At 39.7% G+C, this 18,960-nt stretch overlaps 1 protein-coding gene across 2 annotated transcripts in view; it reads right to left on the bottom strand.

The window, feature by feature from the left end:
• The window catches only part of MCC (MCC regulator of Wnt signaling pathway), a 540,260-nt gene that overhangs the window by 156,989 nt on the left and 364,311 nt on the right, over positions 1–18,960 (bottom strand). For both annotated transcript variants that reach the window (XM_089684729.1, XM_089684730.1), the window contains one exon: positions 11,118–11,260. In XM_089684729.1, the coding sequence (XP_089540855.1) occupies positions 11,118–11,260 (143 nt within the window). The remainder of the gene's footprint in view (positions 1–11,117; positions 11,261–18,960) is intronic.

Raw genomic sequence — 18,960 nt, 5'->3', positions numbered from 1 at the left:
TTGCTCACCAAACTGTTAACTTCTAAAAACTGTTGACTATTTTCACACTGTACAGTAATGTATATATCTGCAAACAGATCCAAGAGGAACCAATTGCAGTGTGTAGTGATGGTAAAAATCGTTATCACATTCTATAAAAAGTATGTTGGGGTGAACAGAAGCTTGTACAACATGGTAGCAGGTGGATAGGTATGGCAGATCTATACTATCTAGAATGGGTTTAGACTGGTAGCATTAAGGGTAGCTGGAAACACACTGGGGTTGATTTACTAAAACAGCAGAGTGCAAAATTAGGTGCAGCTTTGCATAGAAACCAATCCGCTTCCAGGTCATATTGTCAAAGTTTAACTAAACAAGCTAAAGTTCAAAGCTGCCTGGCTACCATGCACAGCTGCACCAGATTTTGCACTCTCCAGTTTTAGTAAATCAATCCCAGTGTGTGAGCTGAACCTATTTGAGCAGAACCATATGCAAACCTTTCATTTCTCAGTGGCAGAGCCAACATGGCTATACCCAGAAAAGAGGCTTTTCACCCTCAGTGTTCTAATTAAAGGCATCTGGGGTTCAGCAAATACTGTGAATAAGGTTTTGTGCATCACCAGACATGCATATATGCAATGTGTACAAAATCCATTAACTGGCTACACCAAGTAAAACATCAAACAGGTCTTTTCAAAACAAGAGTATGTAGCAAGTAAATGAATAAACCTCCCAGTAACGTTATTACTAAGCTGCAGCTAGAGGAAGCTCTAATGATTTGTAGTGTGACTTCAGGAGACTAATACCAACAAGCTCACATTAAACTCGGAACGAGCAAGTGAACCACATGTTTTCTGCTCTCCTCTTTGGTACAGGTTAGTCACACTTTGTTTATGCTATCTTTGTTCAGTTTTCGGTTGGTTCTGACATTCTCTTTCTCTGTTTCGGATCCTATATGTAAGTAATGGTAACTCTCAATACAAATTGATGCACTCTTCCATGTAGCCTGCACTGCCACTATAAAAAAAAATTAAAATCTGTATATTGTGATCCATTTCGGTTTAACACATTAAATTCGGAATGAGCAAGTGAGCAACATGTGTTTTGTGCTCTCCTCTTTGATACAGATACTGCAGGCTGCATCTTTGTCTTACCTAGCACTCAGATCACCAGTAATCCTGTAACAAATGCAAGCAGGGAAAGAAGCCAGCATCAGTTACATTAAACTGCTCATCACTCATAGCCAGAATTATAAAAATATGGGCAGGAGATGACAATTCTTATGTGTTTAACAAGTTATTATTAATGTATCATGGCCTACATGAGCAGGCAAGAACACGGCTGTTAAAGCATTAGGCGGTTTCATGAAAACACAATTCAGCTTTAGAAAACCAACTGGAAAGCACAGCATCTTTGTGGGTTGTTGAGAAAGAGAGAATAAGTGGGGTTTTCTGTTTAAAAGTAATATCTCTTTACTGCAAAAGATTTGAAACCTATGCTCTGCGAACGGCAAAAAGTCATCAACCTGCACAGTAAGTTGTTACACCATACCAACAATCTAGGTACAGTCAAGCAATATAACCACATATGCAACAGATTCCCCAGGGCCTGGAACGTTTATGTATCTATGGAGGAGGATGTGTGGGTTGGACTTTTCCAGGTCTGTGCCTGTCAGTGGAAGTATTAAACATTTCCTATATGAAAACTCTGTGGTCAATCCAAATGTACACAAACGGACAAAACTATATAATGGATAGGTCATTTTCAGGAAGTGGACAGGTGAAGAAGGAGGTATTGATGTACCAATAATTAACAGATGTGATGTGAGTGTAATGTAGTTAGGCAGTGGATTGCTTTCAGAGGCTTTTCAAAGGAGATGAGGAAGCCATATTTCACTTGAATGGGCTGCGTTCAGGGGCGGTACTGACCATTTAATGCGGCGGAGTATAATTTTTGCTGCAGCATGTGTAAAAAGCACTCCCCCCCCGCCCCAAGCATAAATGAGCCCTAACAGCTAAGTGACAAGTACTGGGGGTGTTTACTAACACATGGGGGTTGATTTAATGAAAGGAGTAGACTACATTCCATTTGCACAATTAATTTTAAACTCTGCAAAGCAAAGATTCACTTTTCAAAGAATACTCAATTATGTGCAAGAAAAAATAAAAACATGATTTTTCTGTAGTATGACTGGATGATTAAAAAAATCAGCGCAGCTTCTCATTGACAAAGCTAGGTGACACATTTACTTTGCTAACAGTCCAAGCTGTCTTTGACCATTCCAATACCGGGCACTTTCACTTCCTTCCTGCCCAGGCCAATTTTCAGCTTTCAGCGCTGTCGCAATTTGAATTACAATTGTGCAGTCATGCACCACTGTACTCATAAGAAATATTTTAACATTTTTTTTGAGAGAGAGCTTTCGTTTGGTGGAATTTACACACCACAGGGTTTTCGATTTTTTGCTAAACAAACAAAAAATAAAGACGAGGGGGGACAACTTTTTCTTAAGTTTCAGTTATAAAAGTTTCCAAATAAGTAATTTTTCTTTATAGGCTTTCAAAGCCTTCTTTATGGACAATTTTGGGTCCATTGTTTGGTTTGCTATCAGGAGCATGTGACATGTTTGATATTATATATTATATTTGGTACATAGTTTGTCAGACTGAAAAAGACAAGTCTATTTTCTGTGCACTTAAAATTAACTCTAGTAATTTTATTTTTAGGGATAATATGGGCTTGATTATGAGTTGGTCCAATAATGTGTTTCATAAAAAATTGAAACTACCACCATTTAATTCACCAAGCTCTCTGCAAAATAGGTTTTAGGGGTTTAACTAATCTTCAGACCTAAAACATGCATTTTAACATGTATACCAAAATGAAAAAATGGCACTTAGCGTAGTGTAGGTTATAGGCACCACTTGTAATAACAACCAAAATTTTTAAAGTGTTAAAGTGTAAGCCAGGAAAAAAAATCTGTACATTTTTGGAATACAAGCGTAGTGTAGGTTATAGGCACCACTTGTAATAACACCAAAAATTTTTAAAGTGTTAAAGTGTAAGCCAGGAAAAAAAATCTGTACATTTTTGGAATACAAGCACATTTATCCATGTTTTATTACATTAAACATGCTGCAAGTACAGATTATTTCTGATGGATTATAAAGAACAGGCCTTGTGCACAGGCAGAGAACAAAAGAAGTTATCAAAGCACACGATTTCTGCTAAACAGGTATTTTTGTACTTATTAAAAAGATAATAAACCACTCTAAATTTTATATTTAGTAAAGCAAAAGGGAGCAAATAAGAGATATTCATTGTTAGGGTTTACATACACCAATTCACTCACAGGTATAAAATTGAAGTGGAACCTGTAGAACAACCTGACTGCAGAAAGATCTTTTCATAAACATGCATTCTGGGACTGGATGATTGTTCGTGATATATCTGGGATTGGGAGGAAGAAAGCAGAAATCCTTCCCTGTCATTGGCTTACTTTTTGAAAAAATAGTAAATCAGCCTGAGGAAACCAAACAGGGCAGTCATCAAGTCTAAAGCTTGCCATACACTCTGTGAATTTGAATGAACCAGAGGAAATACACACCGCACTGTATAGCAAGGGTGGAAGAATCTGTTAGACTTTTTTCGTTCAGCCCGCAGGTTGAACAAGAAAACCTAACAGTGTATGAGCAGTTTAAAAAAAAAAAAAATCAGAAGCAAATCCTGTTGACATGTGAAAGTTCGGGTATTGTTTTTATATATATTCTGCCATCTACTTTCTATTAAAAACTGGCCACGCTAGGCAGGAGAGCGCAATGTGGTCAGTTCTCTAGCTGTGCTATGCTTCTCCTATGATCAGACTTGTCCTGACATGCCCCCCCTGCACAGCCATTCACTCGGAAGACCAGTGTTCTACTGTTTCTCCTCCCCAGTTCTCTGAGTTCCTTATGCACCTGAGAACAGAGGATATGTGACAACTTACAGTGGGGCAAAAAAGTATTTAGTCAGACACCAATTGTGCAAGTTCTCCCACTTAAAAAGATGAGAGAGGCCTGTAATTGGCATCATAGGTAGACCTCAACTATGAGAGACAAAATGAGAAAAAAAATCCAGACAATCACATTGGCTGATTTGGAAAGAAGTTATTTGCAAATTATGGTGGAAAATAAGTATTTGGTCACCTACAAACAAGCAAGATTTCTGGCTCTCACAGACCTGTACCTTCTTCTTTTAAGAGGCTCCTCTGTCCTGCACTCATTACCTGTATCAATGGCACCTGTTTGAACTTGTTATCAGTATAAAAGACACCTGTCCACAACCTCAAACAGTCACACTCCAAACTCCACTATGGTGAAGACCAAAGAGCTGTCGAAGGACACCAGAAACAAAATTGTAGACCTGCACCAGGCTGGGAAGACTGAATCTGAAATAGGCAAGCAGCTTGGTGTGAACAAATCAACTTTTGGGAGCAATAATTAGAAAATGGAAGACATACAAGACCATTGATAATCTCCCTCGATCTGGGGCTCCACGCAAGATCTCACCCCGTGGGGTTAAAATGATCACAAGAACGGTAAGCAAAAATGCCAGGACCACACGGGGGGACCTAGTGAATGACCTGCAGAGAGCTGGGACCAACGTAACAAAGGCTACCATCAGTAACACACTACGCCGCCAGGGACTCAGATCCTGCAGTGCCAGACGTGTCCCCCTGCTTAAGCCAGTACATGTCCGGACCCGTCTGAAGTTTGCTAGAGAGCATTTGGATGATCCAGAAGCGGACTGGGAGAATGTCATATGGTCAGATGAAACCAAAATAGAACTGTTTGGTAGATACACAACTCTTCGTGTTTGGAGGAGAGAGAATGCTGAGTTGCATCCAAAGAACACCATACCTACTGTGAAGCATGGGGGTGGCAACATCATGCTTTGGGGCTGTTTCTCCGCAAAGGGACCAGAACGACTGATCCATGTACAGGACAGAATGAATGGGGCCATGTATTGTGAGATTTTGAGTGCAAACCTCCTTCCATCAGCAAGGGCATTGAAGATGAAACGTGGCTGGGTCTTCCAACACGACAATGATCCCAAATATACCGCCCGGGCAACAAAGGAGTGGCTTCGTAAGAAGCATTTCAAGGTCCTGGAGTGGCCTAGCCAGTCTCCATATCTCAACCCTATAGAAAACCTTTGGAGGGAGTTGAAAGTCCGTGTTGCCCAGCGACAGCCCCAAAACATCACTGCTCTAGAGGAGATCTGCATGGAGGAATGGGCCAACATACCAGCAACAGTGTGTGCCAACCTTGTGAAGACTTACAGGAAACGTTTGACCTCTGTCATTGCCAACAAAGGATATATAACAAAGTATTGAGATGAACTTTTGATCTTGACCAAATACTTATTTTCCACCATAATTTGCAAATATATTCTTTCCAAATCAGCCAATGTGATTGTCTGGAGTTTTTTTCTCATTTTGTCTCTCATAGTTGAGGTCTACCTATGATGCCAATTACAGGCCTCTCTCATCTTTCTAAGTGGGAGAACTTGCACAATTGGTGGCTGACTAAATACTTTTTTGCCCCACTGTATATAGAAAAAAAAAAAAAAAAGGAAGGGGGGGGGGGGTGTTTAATATTTGCAAAGTTTTTTTATCTGTATACACAAATGTTTTGCCTTTCGTTTCTATTTTAAACTGAAAGGGTTGTTTTACAAAGGGAAGGCTCACATATAATAAGGAGCATCTGGATATGGTAAAGTACACAAATGTTCTGTGATAAAAAAAACTATGGCAAAATAATATGTAAAAGATGGTAAATGAAAATTGTACAAATAAACTGGTAAACAAAATGGTGAAGTTCTGAGTCTTGAGGAACTTAAAGGGCATAAAAAATCCTAATGCAGTGGGAGTGAAGTGTAGAACGAACTTTGGCCATAGTGAATTGTGGTGGTATCATATGGGGGGTGGGAGGAAGAGGGGGCTACAGTGTTTAATATATAGCAGTGTTTTTATTATGCTGCCATTTGATCATTCTAAGCTTTCATGTCTCATTTCCAAATTCCACTTCAGATTCGAGCCCTCAAGCTCATCCTGGTCAAAGGACTGTTTTCAATGACCACAAAACACATGTACATTGTTCTTTGATGCTGTAATGAATGTCATACTTTCTTTCTAGGGCTATGCAAACAAATAATGGATTTAAATAAATCCAAACTGTCAAAATATCCTTTTAACGCTTCAGAAAGTTTTTGCAATTACAATTATCAACTTTAAATTCGAGAAAAAAATCATCAAGTGCAAAGTAAGAATTACCAGACAGGATGGGTTAACAGGTTCCTCTCAGACCTTACATTACTAATCCCACCCATACGCTCCACGTATTCCATGAGTCTCAAACAATTCAAATCCAAAATCAATGCTAGTACTAGTAAATAGATAGGAAGGTATATTATATTTACTTATTTTAACTTTTTTTTTTTTACTATTCCTTAGTGGCTTCCTGGTTTCTGGCAAAGGCCAAAATGTTGTCATACAACCCCATGAGCCTTCAGGACATTTCAGCCAGAAATGCTAGGGAGATGTTTTTCAAAGTAATTTCTCAACAAAATAAGGCATGTAGACATGAATGGATGGGTGAGTTTGATGTGAATTTTAAAAATGAATTAAATAGCATTTTCAGTTGGTGGTGCTGAGATACAATGTAGTTCTGCTTTAAGAACAGGCATTTTATACTAAACTTCAGTTGTTACTGACAGATGGCCAATTTATGCAGTACACCAGGGGAGCAAAAGATTTTTACAAGGAACGCATTGTCTTTTCATTTAGGTATGAATAGAGATAATTTTTGTGAAAATAATCATAAAAAAATATATAAGTGCACATAAAGCCAAAAGCTATCCAAGACTCAGTGAGAGTCTTTAATATTTTGCCCTGCTGACCATGGTGTACCTAGACAGGAAAAAGTGAGAAAATTGCCAACAGGAAACGAGACAGCAAAGAATAATTGACAAGGTACCTTCCCTTAAAGTGGTTCCAAAGGCTCAAGGTTTTTTACCTTCATGCATTCGATGCATGAAGGTAAAGAACATTCTGTGTGCAGCATCAGCCCTCCTAACACTCCCCTAAGCCCCCTCTTGATCCAGTGATGTGCACTGGAGTCTTGGGGGAATCCCTCTTCCCATTGGCTGAGACAGAAGCGGGAACCATTGGGGGCAGGGCTGAGCAGCGGGCACCCCCATAGCAAGCTGCTTGCTGTGGGTGCACCCGAAAGGAGGGAGGGGCCAGGAGAGCCTGCGGGGGACCCGAGAAGAGGAGGATCCGGGATGCTCTGTGAAAAACCACCGCACAAAGCAAGTAAGTATAGACATGTTTGTTTTTTTTTTTTTTTTTAAATAATGAGCCTTTAGAAAGCACTTTAAGCTGGCCATACAGCCAGGCAGCTGAATTATAGAAAACTGAGCCAATTTGAGGTGAATGGGAAAAGCCTCTCTGCTGTCTTTGTATTCTGACAGCCGGACTCCCAGCCATCAGGATACACTGATCTGCACTGCAGCTAGTTTTTCAGCAGGACCATTCAACAGAAGCTGGTCTAAAGACCAGCTTCTCTTGAACAGAAAGGGAAACACACGGATTTAAATTGCTGAACTGGCCAAATTTTGATTCATGTATGACTAGCTTTACTCTACTAGAGAGAGAAAAAAAAAAGTTTTACTTCTGTATATTGCCCTCACTTCTTTTCTAGTAAAAAGCAAGCAGGACAACAAGGGAGGGGAATATTTAAACTCTTCCATACTCAACACAACCCAACACAAATACGTATTGACTGGACATGCACTAAAATTTCAGAACAAAAGTTCCTCTGTATAATTATATACATACAAGAGAACATTCATATTTGCTCATTACATATGCAGCCTCAGCTTCTTGCCTTTCATTACTACAGAACATTGTGGTTAATATTCCTTATCACAATACAAGCTGCCAAGCCCCTGAAAACAATGCATTCTCTGAATGGGTGATAACTTATCTCAACAACACAAAGTATACTGTATGTAGACCTAACAATGAACCTCTCATTTTCTACATTTTTGGTCTGTTAATTAACCACTGAAACCTTGTGAACATATAATTTCCTGTCTCTACTGCACTTTGTTATCAGTTACAATGTTCTCAGCTTTTTCTAAAGACTACAAACAATGCCCCATATTTTGGAGACTAGATGAGATGGTGGTCTTCTGCAGTCTTGTCCTTGGTTGAAAATACTGTTCCTCCACAGAAACTGTGAGTGTTTTCACGCCAGGAGAGGATACAACTAAACACGGCAAAGATTACTCCAAACCTGTCCTGAGAAAAAAAACACTAAATATTCCTTTACATATCTAACTCCAATGGTAGCTTTAATTCATACATTTCATAAAAATGACCTGCTGCACTGGTTCCTGGGACATGAGAACAATTGTAAAATAGTTTCACTAACATTATTCGCAAATACTGTATTCAGTCACTGGTCAATGGGGGTCGAATCTCATAACAGCAGTTTAAAAAAAAATAGCATTTGTAGCACAGTCTACAGTGATAAATGAAGAACCTCTCAACAAACAAGCAGAAATCTTGGTTTGCGGCTGCTATAAACTTTTTTTTGCCTGGTAAGATTATGGCCAACATCACACCAGTAATCAAGATACTGGTGACACTAAACCTTTGGTAGGGTCAGCGAAGTACAACTCTGCTTTACCTAACAAGTCTCATTTCCTGGCTGCAGTATATTAATCACTAGGTAAGAAAGCAACAATGGGGTGAAATCTGTTGCTCTGGTCAAGGAGAAAGCACCATAGGAAACGTGAGGGATTTCTTACCACTTTTCTCTGGCGAGTTGACGAAATGCTTACTGCTGCCTTTTGTTCTGAAATCCATATCATAGACACTATTAGCCTCATGCAAACTGGATGTTTTTACAGCTGCTCTTAGGAGCATCTGGCGTTTTTTCTCCTTCTAAACTCCCCTGCATGTTAGCATATTTGTCCATGCACACAAACTTTTAGAGGCGTTTAATGGCAGGAAAGTTAAGGGGCAGGTAGAAAAAAAAAAAAAAAAAAACAAACAAAAAAAAAAAAAAAACTTGCTACCAGTGCATCCAGGAGCAGCAGAGTTTCAGAAAAAAAAAGCCTGGCATATTTCAGCTGATGCAAATGTGTCTAAATCAGCATTAATGCTAGGCACGTTTAGTGCTTGAGCATCAATTCATTTCAATGGCCAGAACATATTTATTCTGGCCAATAAAATTAATTAACGCTCAAACACTTGACGCACTTAAAACGTGTTACACACTTTTACAAGCATCTGGCGATTTTTTGGGGGGCAAAACTCTTCTGCCAAGAGGAAGTGCTTCTAGGAGCGTTTAGAAAACGTCTTGTGTGCATGAGGCTTTATCAGTGCTGGTTCACATAGTAGCGGATTAGTTGTGGTTTGAACTGCATCCAATCCACATGACATGTGAAATAACATTGCTTCCTATGGTGCCTGTTCACATATGTCCGGTGCACTGGGAGTGTGGATTCATTGCAGACTGAAAGAGAATGCTATCCGATTTCTGAGCAGTGCAGTCCGGTTCATATGAGGATTTCAGATTATTGACTTCTATGGAAACCGTTTCTAAACCACACGTGTGAAAAGGATAAAAACCTGACCTGAATCTCTGAAAAACTACTGTGTCAATTAGCTGTGAAATCTGAACTTCAATCTGCACCGCACATGTGTGAATCAACTCTCAGCCATCCTGCTTTGACAGATTATAAGAAAACTGATGAAAGACACATGGTAGTTTAGGTTATGCCTCGGAAAATAATAGAAATATTATCATATGTACATATGATTTAGCATTTCCCTTCCCAGGTAAGCAATCAATTTTTAATTAGGGCGTTGTCAGTGTCACCCTGCATAAACAAGGATGTCACAGGTGTCTGTATAAATTAAAATACAACCAGTAGCTACATTAAATTAGGTTCACACAACCTCCATTTCCTTTAAAAGAGTACCAATTACCGTACTACTAATCAGTAAAGCCAAAACATCACTACACATAAGCACAAAGAAAGAAAATAGGAACTCTAGAGGAAACCAAAAACACATGCACCTCTATCATTACTGCTCATGTTCATTCATACAAGCAATTTGATATGTTTTTTTTTTTATTAATTCTTTATTGCTTTACTAATTTCAGACAGCAAGGAAATGATTTTAGTGAGATACTGCAGCAGCAGTATTAAAATATAAGTTTACTCAATTTTCATTAATCCAAGTTTTTTGTACTTCCCTGCAGAAAAACTACAAACTGCTCCATAGACAGTCAGGAGGGCAGAAGAAGTGTATTTCCTTAAAGCAGGCCACAGATGGATTGAAATTCAGTTGGTTCAGCATGGACCAGATGAATTTCAATATATCGGCTTCTCCCAAATAGGATTGTTGGAAAATTTTCCTTCGATCAATGCCTGCGGTCAATCTGCTGCAGCGCCGATTAGGGTATTATGTCAATGGAAGAGTTCCTGCTGTCAGAATATATTTACGCAGCGATTGCGTGGATAGGAAGATCTATTTTTTTTGGGGGGGATCAGTCCACTGGTAGATGGGGAAAAAAATTATCCACTTATGGGCAGATTTAGTATTTGATGTGCAACTTTCTCTCTGTCTCCTGGATCACATTCAAGATTCAAAGGCAGGTCTAAATCTGATAGGCACATTTGAAGGGTTTTTTTTGTACTTGTAATAATTTGTTCTGTGTTTGAGGCAACAAGGAGGGTGTTCCAGCATCACTATATTAAGACAGAAGTTTGTTGGGTGGACTGCTCCAGCAAGAAATGTCTAAATGAAAAACTCATCTACTCAGTAAGCAAGCAATGATCTCTGTATGCATTTATAGTTACATTTTCAATGGTCTCTTATTAGAAGTGAAGTAGCCAAACTAATTAACAACCTGTCACCATGTAATGTGTATGAATGTGAGTTAGGGACCTTAGCTTGTAAGCTCCTCGAGGGCAGGGACTAATGTGAATGTACAATATTTATGTAAAGTGCTCTGTAAATTGACGGCGGTATATAAGTACCTGTAATAAATAAATAACCTAATAATATGAAATTTTACCTTATCGTTGTCCCTTGAAGTCGGTCAATCTTCTTGTTTAATTCTGCAATGATGCTGTGCAGCTCAGTAATTCTTTCCTCATATCGTAATGTTGTCCTCTCTTGTAAGTCCTCATGTTCCCGCATCAGATGTGATTGTTCACACTATTAAGAAATTAAGGGAAAAACTTTTAGTTACATACAGTTGCTGGATTTTCATCTGCATTGTGGAGAAATAAGTCAGAAAAAGACTGAGAATGAGACTCTGGTGAAGGGAGGCTGAGCCAAAAAACTCCAGCCTCACTATTGCAATTACCAAGAAGCCATTGGGCAATTCTTGGCGATGTCCATCCAGTCTTCACGGTACTTTTAGCCTTTGATGAAAGGGTCACCATAAAATTCATTAATGAAGTTCTATAAAACAGGTGGGCTAAATAAAATCCAAAATTTAAATTACTTAGGATAACTATAGTCCTAGTCAAAGGCTTTATAATAAAGACTATATATTTATAACCACCATAGGAAGAAGCACTGTGGGTCTAATTTAACCTGTCCAAAATATTTTCCAACACATCATAAATGTTAGCAATATAATAGAAGGACACTGCACCTTCCTTCTTCCAGAGGGAAAAAAGCACAGGGGTAGATTAGGGAGAGGTAAGTGTTTAACTGGATGGCAAAAGGTAACTAATTAATTTACAGGAGCAGAGGTACATTTATATAGCCACAAAATTGAAGGTGTGTGGATGTAGGAGGTCAATACAATGCAATGCTACAAAGCAAAAGGATGGCATGCCTACAAGAAAAACCTAAATGGTGTTGTGATGTCATAACAATAGAAAAATGTCAACACTCCTTTAGCTAAAGGAGGAGACCCTTTACAGCAAATCAGGGTAGACTGTGACCAACATTCAACTGATTCAACTAAATCTAAATCTTCAATATTGTTGGGACCATTTGTGACACATTATGTGGTCACAACAGAGAAGCTATATCTAGTCCAGAACATTACTACAGGGCATTTTAGTGTCTATGTCAAGTTGCTAGTGTGTGTGTGTGTGTGTGTGTGTGTGTGTGTGTGTGTGTGGTGTAATATACAGTTAGGTCCATATATATTTGGACACAGGCACAATTTTAGTTTTTTCAGGTATTTACCAAGTTATAAAACGGATATGGGTTGAAAGTGCACACTCTCAGGTTTAATTTGAGGGTATGTACATCCACATTGGAGGAAGGGTTTAGGAATTACAACTCTTAATAGTCATCCCCCTTTTCCAAGGGACCAAAAGTAATTGGACAACTGAATATAAAGTTGTTTCATGGCCAGGTGTGGGCTACTCCATTATTTCTTCATCAATTAAGCAGGTAAAAGGTCTGAGGTTGACTCTAAGTGTGGTATTTCCATTTGGAATCTATTGCTGTGAACCTACATTATGTGTTCAAAGGAGCTGTCCATGCAAGTGAAACAGGCCATTGTAAGGTTTCAAAAACTAAACAAATCCACCAGAGAGATAGCAGAAACATTAGGAGTGGCCAAATCAACAGTTTGGTACATTCTGAGGAGAGAAGAACGCACTACTGGTGAGCTCAGCAACATAAAAAGGCATGGATGTCCACAGAATACAACAGTGGTGGATGATAGCAGGATCCTCTCTATGGTAAAGAAAAACCCATTCACAACATCCAGACAAGTGAAGGACACTCTCCAGGAGGTGGGTGTATCATTGTCAAAGTCTACAATCAAGAGAAGACTTCACAAGAGCAAATACAGAGAATTCACCACAAGGCACAAACCATTCATAAGCCTGAAGAATAGAAAAGCCAGATATGACTTTGCCAAAAAAAATCTAAAAAAGTCAGACCAGTTTTGGAAAAGCATTCTTTGGACGGATGAAACTAAGATTAATCTGTACCAGAATGACGGGAAGAAAAAAGTGTGGAGAAGGCTTGGAACAGCTCATGATCCATAGCACACAACGTCATCTGTTACACATGGTGAAAGCAGTGTGATGGCAATGGCATGCATGGCTTCCAGGGTCACTGGGTCATTGGAGTTTATTGATGATGTGACAGAAGACAGAAACAGCCGGATGAATTCTGCAGTGTTTAGAGATATACTGTCAGCCCAGATTCAGCTAAATGCAGCAAAGTTGATTAGACGGCGCTTTACAGTACAGATGGACAATGAACCAAAACACACTGCAAAAGCAAGCCAGGAGCTTTTGAAGGAAAAGAAGTGGAATATTCTGCAATGGCAACTCAACCCAATTGAGCATGCATTTCACTTGCTGAAGGCAAAACTAAAGGCAGAAAGACCCACTGAAGATAGCTGCAGTTAGAGCCTTGCAAAGCATCAGAAAGGAGGAAACCCAGTCTTTGGTAATGTCCATGGGTTCCAGACTTCAGGCTGTCATTGCAAGTAAAGGATTCTCAACAAAATATTACAAATTAACATTTTATTTATGATTGTTTTCAATTGTCCAATTACTTTTGGTCCCTTGAAAAAGGAGGGATGGCTACTCTTAAGATCTGTAATTCCTAAACCCTTCCTCCAATTTGGATGTACATAGCCTCAAATAAAACCTGCGAGTGTGCACTTTCAGCCCATATTCATTATATAACTATAGCTTGAATATGTTTTGGTAAATTCCTAAAAAAAAATTAATTGTACCTGTGTCCAAATACAGTGAGGAACAGAAGTATTTGAACACCCTGCGATTTTGCACGTTCTCCCACTTAGAAATCATGGAGGGGTCTGAAATTCACATTGTAGGTGCATTCCCACTCTGAGAGACAGAATTTAAAAAAAAAAATAAAAAAAATTCAGGAAATCTCATTGTATGATTTTTAAAGAATTTATTTGTCTTGCACTGCTTAACATAAGTATTTGAACACCTGAGAAAATCAGTGTTATTATTTGGTACAGAAGCCTTTGTTTGCAATTACAGAGGTCAAACGTTTCCTGTAGTTCTTGACCAGGTTTGCACACACTGCAACAGGGATTTTGGCCCACTCCTCCACACAGATCTCCTCTAGATCTGTCAGGTTTCGGGGCTGTCACTGAGCAACACGAAGTTTCAGCTCCCTTCAAAGATGTTCTATTGGATTTAGGTCTGGAGACTGGCTAGACCACTCCAGAACCTTGATATGCTTCTTACGGAGCCACTCCTTGGTTATCCTGGCTGTGTGCTTCGGGTCGTTGTCATGTTGGAAGACCCAGCCACGACCCATCTTCAATGCTCTGACTGAGGGAAGGAGGTTGTTGCTCAAAATCTCACAATAAATGGTCCCATTCATCCTCTCTTTAATACAGTGCAGTCGTCCTGTTCCCTTCACAGAAAAGCACCCCCAAGCATGATGTTACCACCCCCATGCTTCACAGTAGGGATGGTGTTCTTGGGATGCAACTCATCCTTTTTCCTCCAAACACGACGAGTGAAGTTTAGACCAAAAAGTTCTACTTTGGTCTCATCTGACCACATGACTTTCTCCCATGCCTCCTCTGAAGTTTGCCAATGACTATCTGGATGATCCAGACGGGCCTGGACATGTGATGACTTGAGCAGGGGAACCTTCCGTGCAATGCATGATTTGAAACCATGACGTGTTCTACCGACAGTGACCTTTGAAACTGTGGTCCCAGCTTTCTTCATGTCATTGACCAGCTCCGCCCTTATAGTTCTGGGCTAATGTCAAGGTCCTACCTTTCCTCAGAGCTTGTGCATCCCATGTGCTGGCGTCCATCTTGGGTTTCTGCAAAGCATGGTGGGAACCTTTATGCCTTCAGGCTTCTGCGGCTCCTCCTCAGAAGGGTGTGGTTCATCACATTTAAGCCTGCTGTCTGCAAGTGCTCTCTGCATTCGTGTCTTGTGTGTAAGTGTTGCTATAGCTCTGTTCATACTCTCGTGGCTCTCCTGGAAACTGACTCGGCTTTTGACTAGACCATTCTCTGCGTTTTCCATTGATCTGACCTCCTGTTGCTGAACCCGGCCTGTGACCTGTTATTCTTGTCTACCGTTCTGTACCGTTGTTATCGACCCGGCCTGACCAACTACGCTTTGTCTGATCTGGTTCCTACCAACTACACGCCATTGGTGGTGGGCATTACCGCAGCTGGGGTGTCTCGGGGGCCGCGACCTGGTTCCTGGCTGCGTCAAGTCCATCCCCACCATCAGGGGCCCTGGTGAAGGGCAGCCTGGGACTTAGACTCCGCTCCCTGAGGGACTTCGGTCTGTGGGTGGTGGTTGTCGGCAGTTGGTGCGTGACCCTGCCACTAGGCCTGCCTGTCCGTTCCACAGCTCCTGCCCTGACAGCTGATTCGTCGCCTTTCTTATCATCAGTGATACCCCACGAGGTGAGATCTTGCATGGAGCCCCAGTCCGAGGGAGACTGACAGTCGTCTTTAGCCTCTTTCATTTTCTAACAATTGCTCCAACAGTTGACCTATTTTCACCAAGCTGCTTGGCAATTGCCCCGTAGCCCTTTCCAGCCTTGTGGAGGTCCACAATTTTGTCTCTGGTGTCTTATGACAGCTCTTTAGTCTTGCCCATGGCAGTAGTTTGCGTCTGACTGACTGTGGGGAGTACAGGTGTCTTTAAAGAGCTCAGACAGGTGCTACTAAGTTAGATTAATGAGTGGAGTAGAGGTGGACTTTTTAAAAGCACAGTAATAGGTCTTTGAGAGCCAGAATTCTTGTTGTTTCTTAGGTGTTCAAATACTTATGTTCAGCAGTGCAAGACGAATACATTTTTTAAAAATCATACAATGTGATTTCCTGATTTTTTTAATTCTGTCTCTCAGAGTGGGAATGCACCTACGATGTGAATTTCAGACACCTCCATGATTTCTAAGTGGGAGAACTCGCAAAATTGCAGGGTGTTCAAATACTTCTGTTCCTCACTGTATATATGGACCTAACTATATTTATTTCAATTGCTTAATGGTGTGGATAATTACTGATTTGTCAGATTTTGTTTGCTTAGTATCTAGCATTGCACTGATGTGGACATCTCTGTTGGACAGATTATATATTCTTGTGCTTTATGTTTCGTTATAAACATATGCTGTCTTGCCATATTGGTGGCTGAATTTGTTCTTTCTGCAAAATGTGTACTTGTTCTGTAAACTGTAATAGACACATAATTCATTTTTATTATAGCTCGCTATATACTGTGTGCCTGTTGCATTTTCAGAGCACTTCATAGTGTCAATTAACCAGCACCATTTGCTCTAGATCCTCCTACAAGTTCTATGTGCTTCATAATGCCCATTTCCTGAATGTGTCCATAGCTGTAACTGTGTATTTCTATCCATGGGAATAAAGCACATCTGCGAACAACATTATTGCTCAGCCCCATTCAACCTCTACAAAACCCATAAAGAAGTTGTAAAGTACGATACAAACTAGTCAATAAACTGCATGTTTTATTCACCATATCAAAATCCAGAAGTATAAAGCTCTGGAAAAAATAGGCAGAAAATGAGACAGAGTCCAAATTAATATGTATTACAATACATTATGTTGTGAAGAATTATTGAAGTATGGTTGATTGTATGGAAAAGACAAATGTAGGATTTTGCTGAAAGATATTAGAAGTATGTTCTGAAAGGTCTTGAGGGACCTGCAGAGAGGAGAAGAAATGATGTTGCGTTTGCAACACACAGATGAGTTTAGCAGACTTTTCAGCTGTAATTAAATGGGCAGACATTGCAAGTCCTGAGAGAAATCAGAGTTTGTGGAAACAGAAAACATGTAAGATGTCAAACATTACACTGAGGAGAGAATGAAGTGTGATTGACATTATACACCATTCTCATGCACTAGGCAGTAGGGATACTGCTACATCACATGGATTACTATGGGTCTGACATCTTGTCAGTTTGAATGTACATGGGAAAAATACGTCAGTCACATGGATTGGATGAACAGTAGCCAATGGCAATTCTTTTTGCTGATTACGCTGAAGTAGGCAGGTGCAGCATGGATAACTAGATGACAAGTTTGACGGTCATATGCTCTCCAGTACATGTACACAGGCATGTGCATGACTGTTCATAGTCTAAACCAATCTCATGGAATGCTTAGAAGCCCTTTGGTACAACCAAACAAGTAAACTGATTAAAATTTGGATTGGAAGCATGATATGTAAAGGGATTCTGGGAAAAAAGTCTAGGATACATGTCAGAAAAATTAGTACACATTCTGTTTTAGAAATTACATTGCTAGCATATCAGAAAATCTTAAAGCATCTAGATTGATGTATTTGTAATTCTGGTAGTACTGGAAAACATTTGAGGTGCCTATGTGGATACATTAGCTACTCAAACCCCCACTCTTAAAGGTTGAGCGATCACTTAGGATGGAAACCTGCCGGCTCCTCCTCTGCAATAAAGCAACTGTATATCACACATATACAAAATACACACATGTATAGGTCTGCTACTAGTTAGACTTTAGTGGCTGTCAAACGTATAGTAAGTATCCAACCACTGATGAATTCCCCATTGCGATTTGCTCTCTAAGGTGGCAATATACAAAAAGAATCCAACTAGCATAATTTAAGTCTATAAAAGTCCCAGACCTCTGGTGAACAAAAAGTTTGAAACGTGGGTTTTTAGTTCAAACAATCTTAGTCTATCAGCTATCATTTTCTGCTGACTGAGCATACGCCATCACCACACTCCTCTGACTATGCTCAAGTAATCAAAGGTTATATAACCGTGAGATTAAAGTTTAATTCCAGGCAAGTAATACTGTTTTACATACAAAAAGGATTTGTAATTCTTAAACAGATAGTGATCCAAGCACCCCTGGCAAAACATCACAGCCAGATCTTTGACCTGTACTGCAGAGACCAAGCAGCTCGATCAAAGACACTGGTCAAAGCACAACCACTGACTGCTAACTGGACTGTTCAAGAGAAGTAGCACAGTCCCTGGGCTCTTCTCATCAACATGTTCCATCAGCACAGGCACCTAAACCCAGTTTTTGGCAAAGTAAAGTCCATTTTTCATGGTCATGAAAGCATTTAAGTCTGAAGGTAATTACTCTACCCAATGGATACATCTCACCTAATCATAATGGATGCACTTTTTAATGCAATTTTTACAAAAATCTAATATATACATTTGACAGCCTGTGTTCTTTAAGAACAAATGTTAGATATCGCTATACATAGAAAAGGTAATTACAGATGACATTTATGCCCTAATATAAAACAGAAACCATGAGAAACAAGTAAACCCAACTATACACCCACATACACTTACAAATATATCAGTTGACAAAAGCATCGCAAATACTTTGCACAGTTTAATAAAAACAAAGATTTAAGGCACACTTCAATCAAGAAAGACCCTAAATGATCTAGGAAAAGAATAATTTAGTAGTCGAAGGGTCTAAACCTAAAATACATCAGGTTTTGTGTTCAAAAAGTAGCATTCTCCCTTAAATGGTCTCTGGAGAATTATTGGGTAAGATAATTGGAACACATACCAAAAACGTTCTGCGTGTGCAGGAGCTTTTTTCCAAGCTACTTACAGCTTTTCTAAAAGCATTAGTTTGAGAAGATGTGATCTGAGGTCAAAACAAGTGGGTGGTAGAGGGAGAAGCCATTTGGCCAAGACTGACATTTTAATACTCAATAGTCATAAGTGTTCCAATCTACGTAAAGCAGGAGTCTGTGTGATTATGGAGTCAGGCTTCAGATGCATCAATTTACAACATTAACTGACCACACGTCTACTTTCACATGTTTGTAGACACACTAGGTACAGTTTAAAATGCCATCGCTCCGAACTGTAGTTTGGCTCTAAGATCCCTAGGTTATAAATACAAAGAACTGATATTTCCATCTAAATCATTC

The sequence above is a fragment of the Staurois parvus genome, unplaced genomic scaffold (genome assembly GCF_062004578.1).
Source record: "Staurois parvus isolate SC_StPar_1 unplaced genomic scaffold, SC_StPar_1.0 ptg000354l, whole genome shotgun sequence".
In the NCBI taxonomy this organism is placed as follows: Eukaryota; Metazoa; Chordata; class Amphibia; order Anura; family Ranidae; genus Staurois; species Staurois parvus.
The sequence above is the reverse complement of the archived record's forward strand: the minus strand, read 5'-3'. Positions and strand labels throughout refer to the sequence as shown.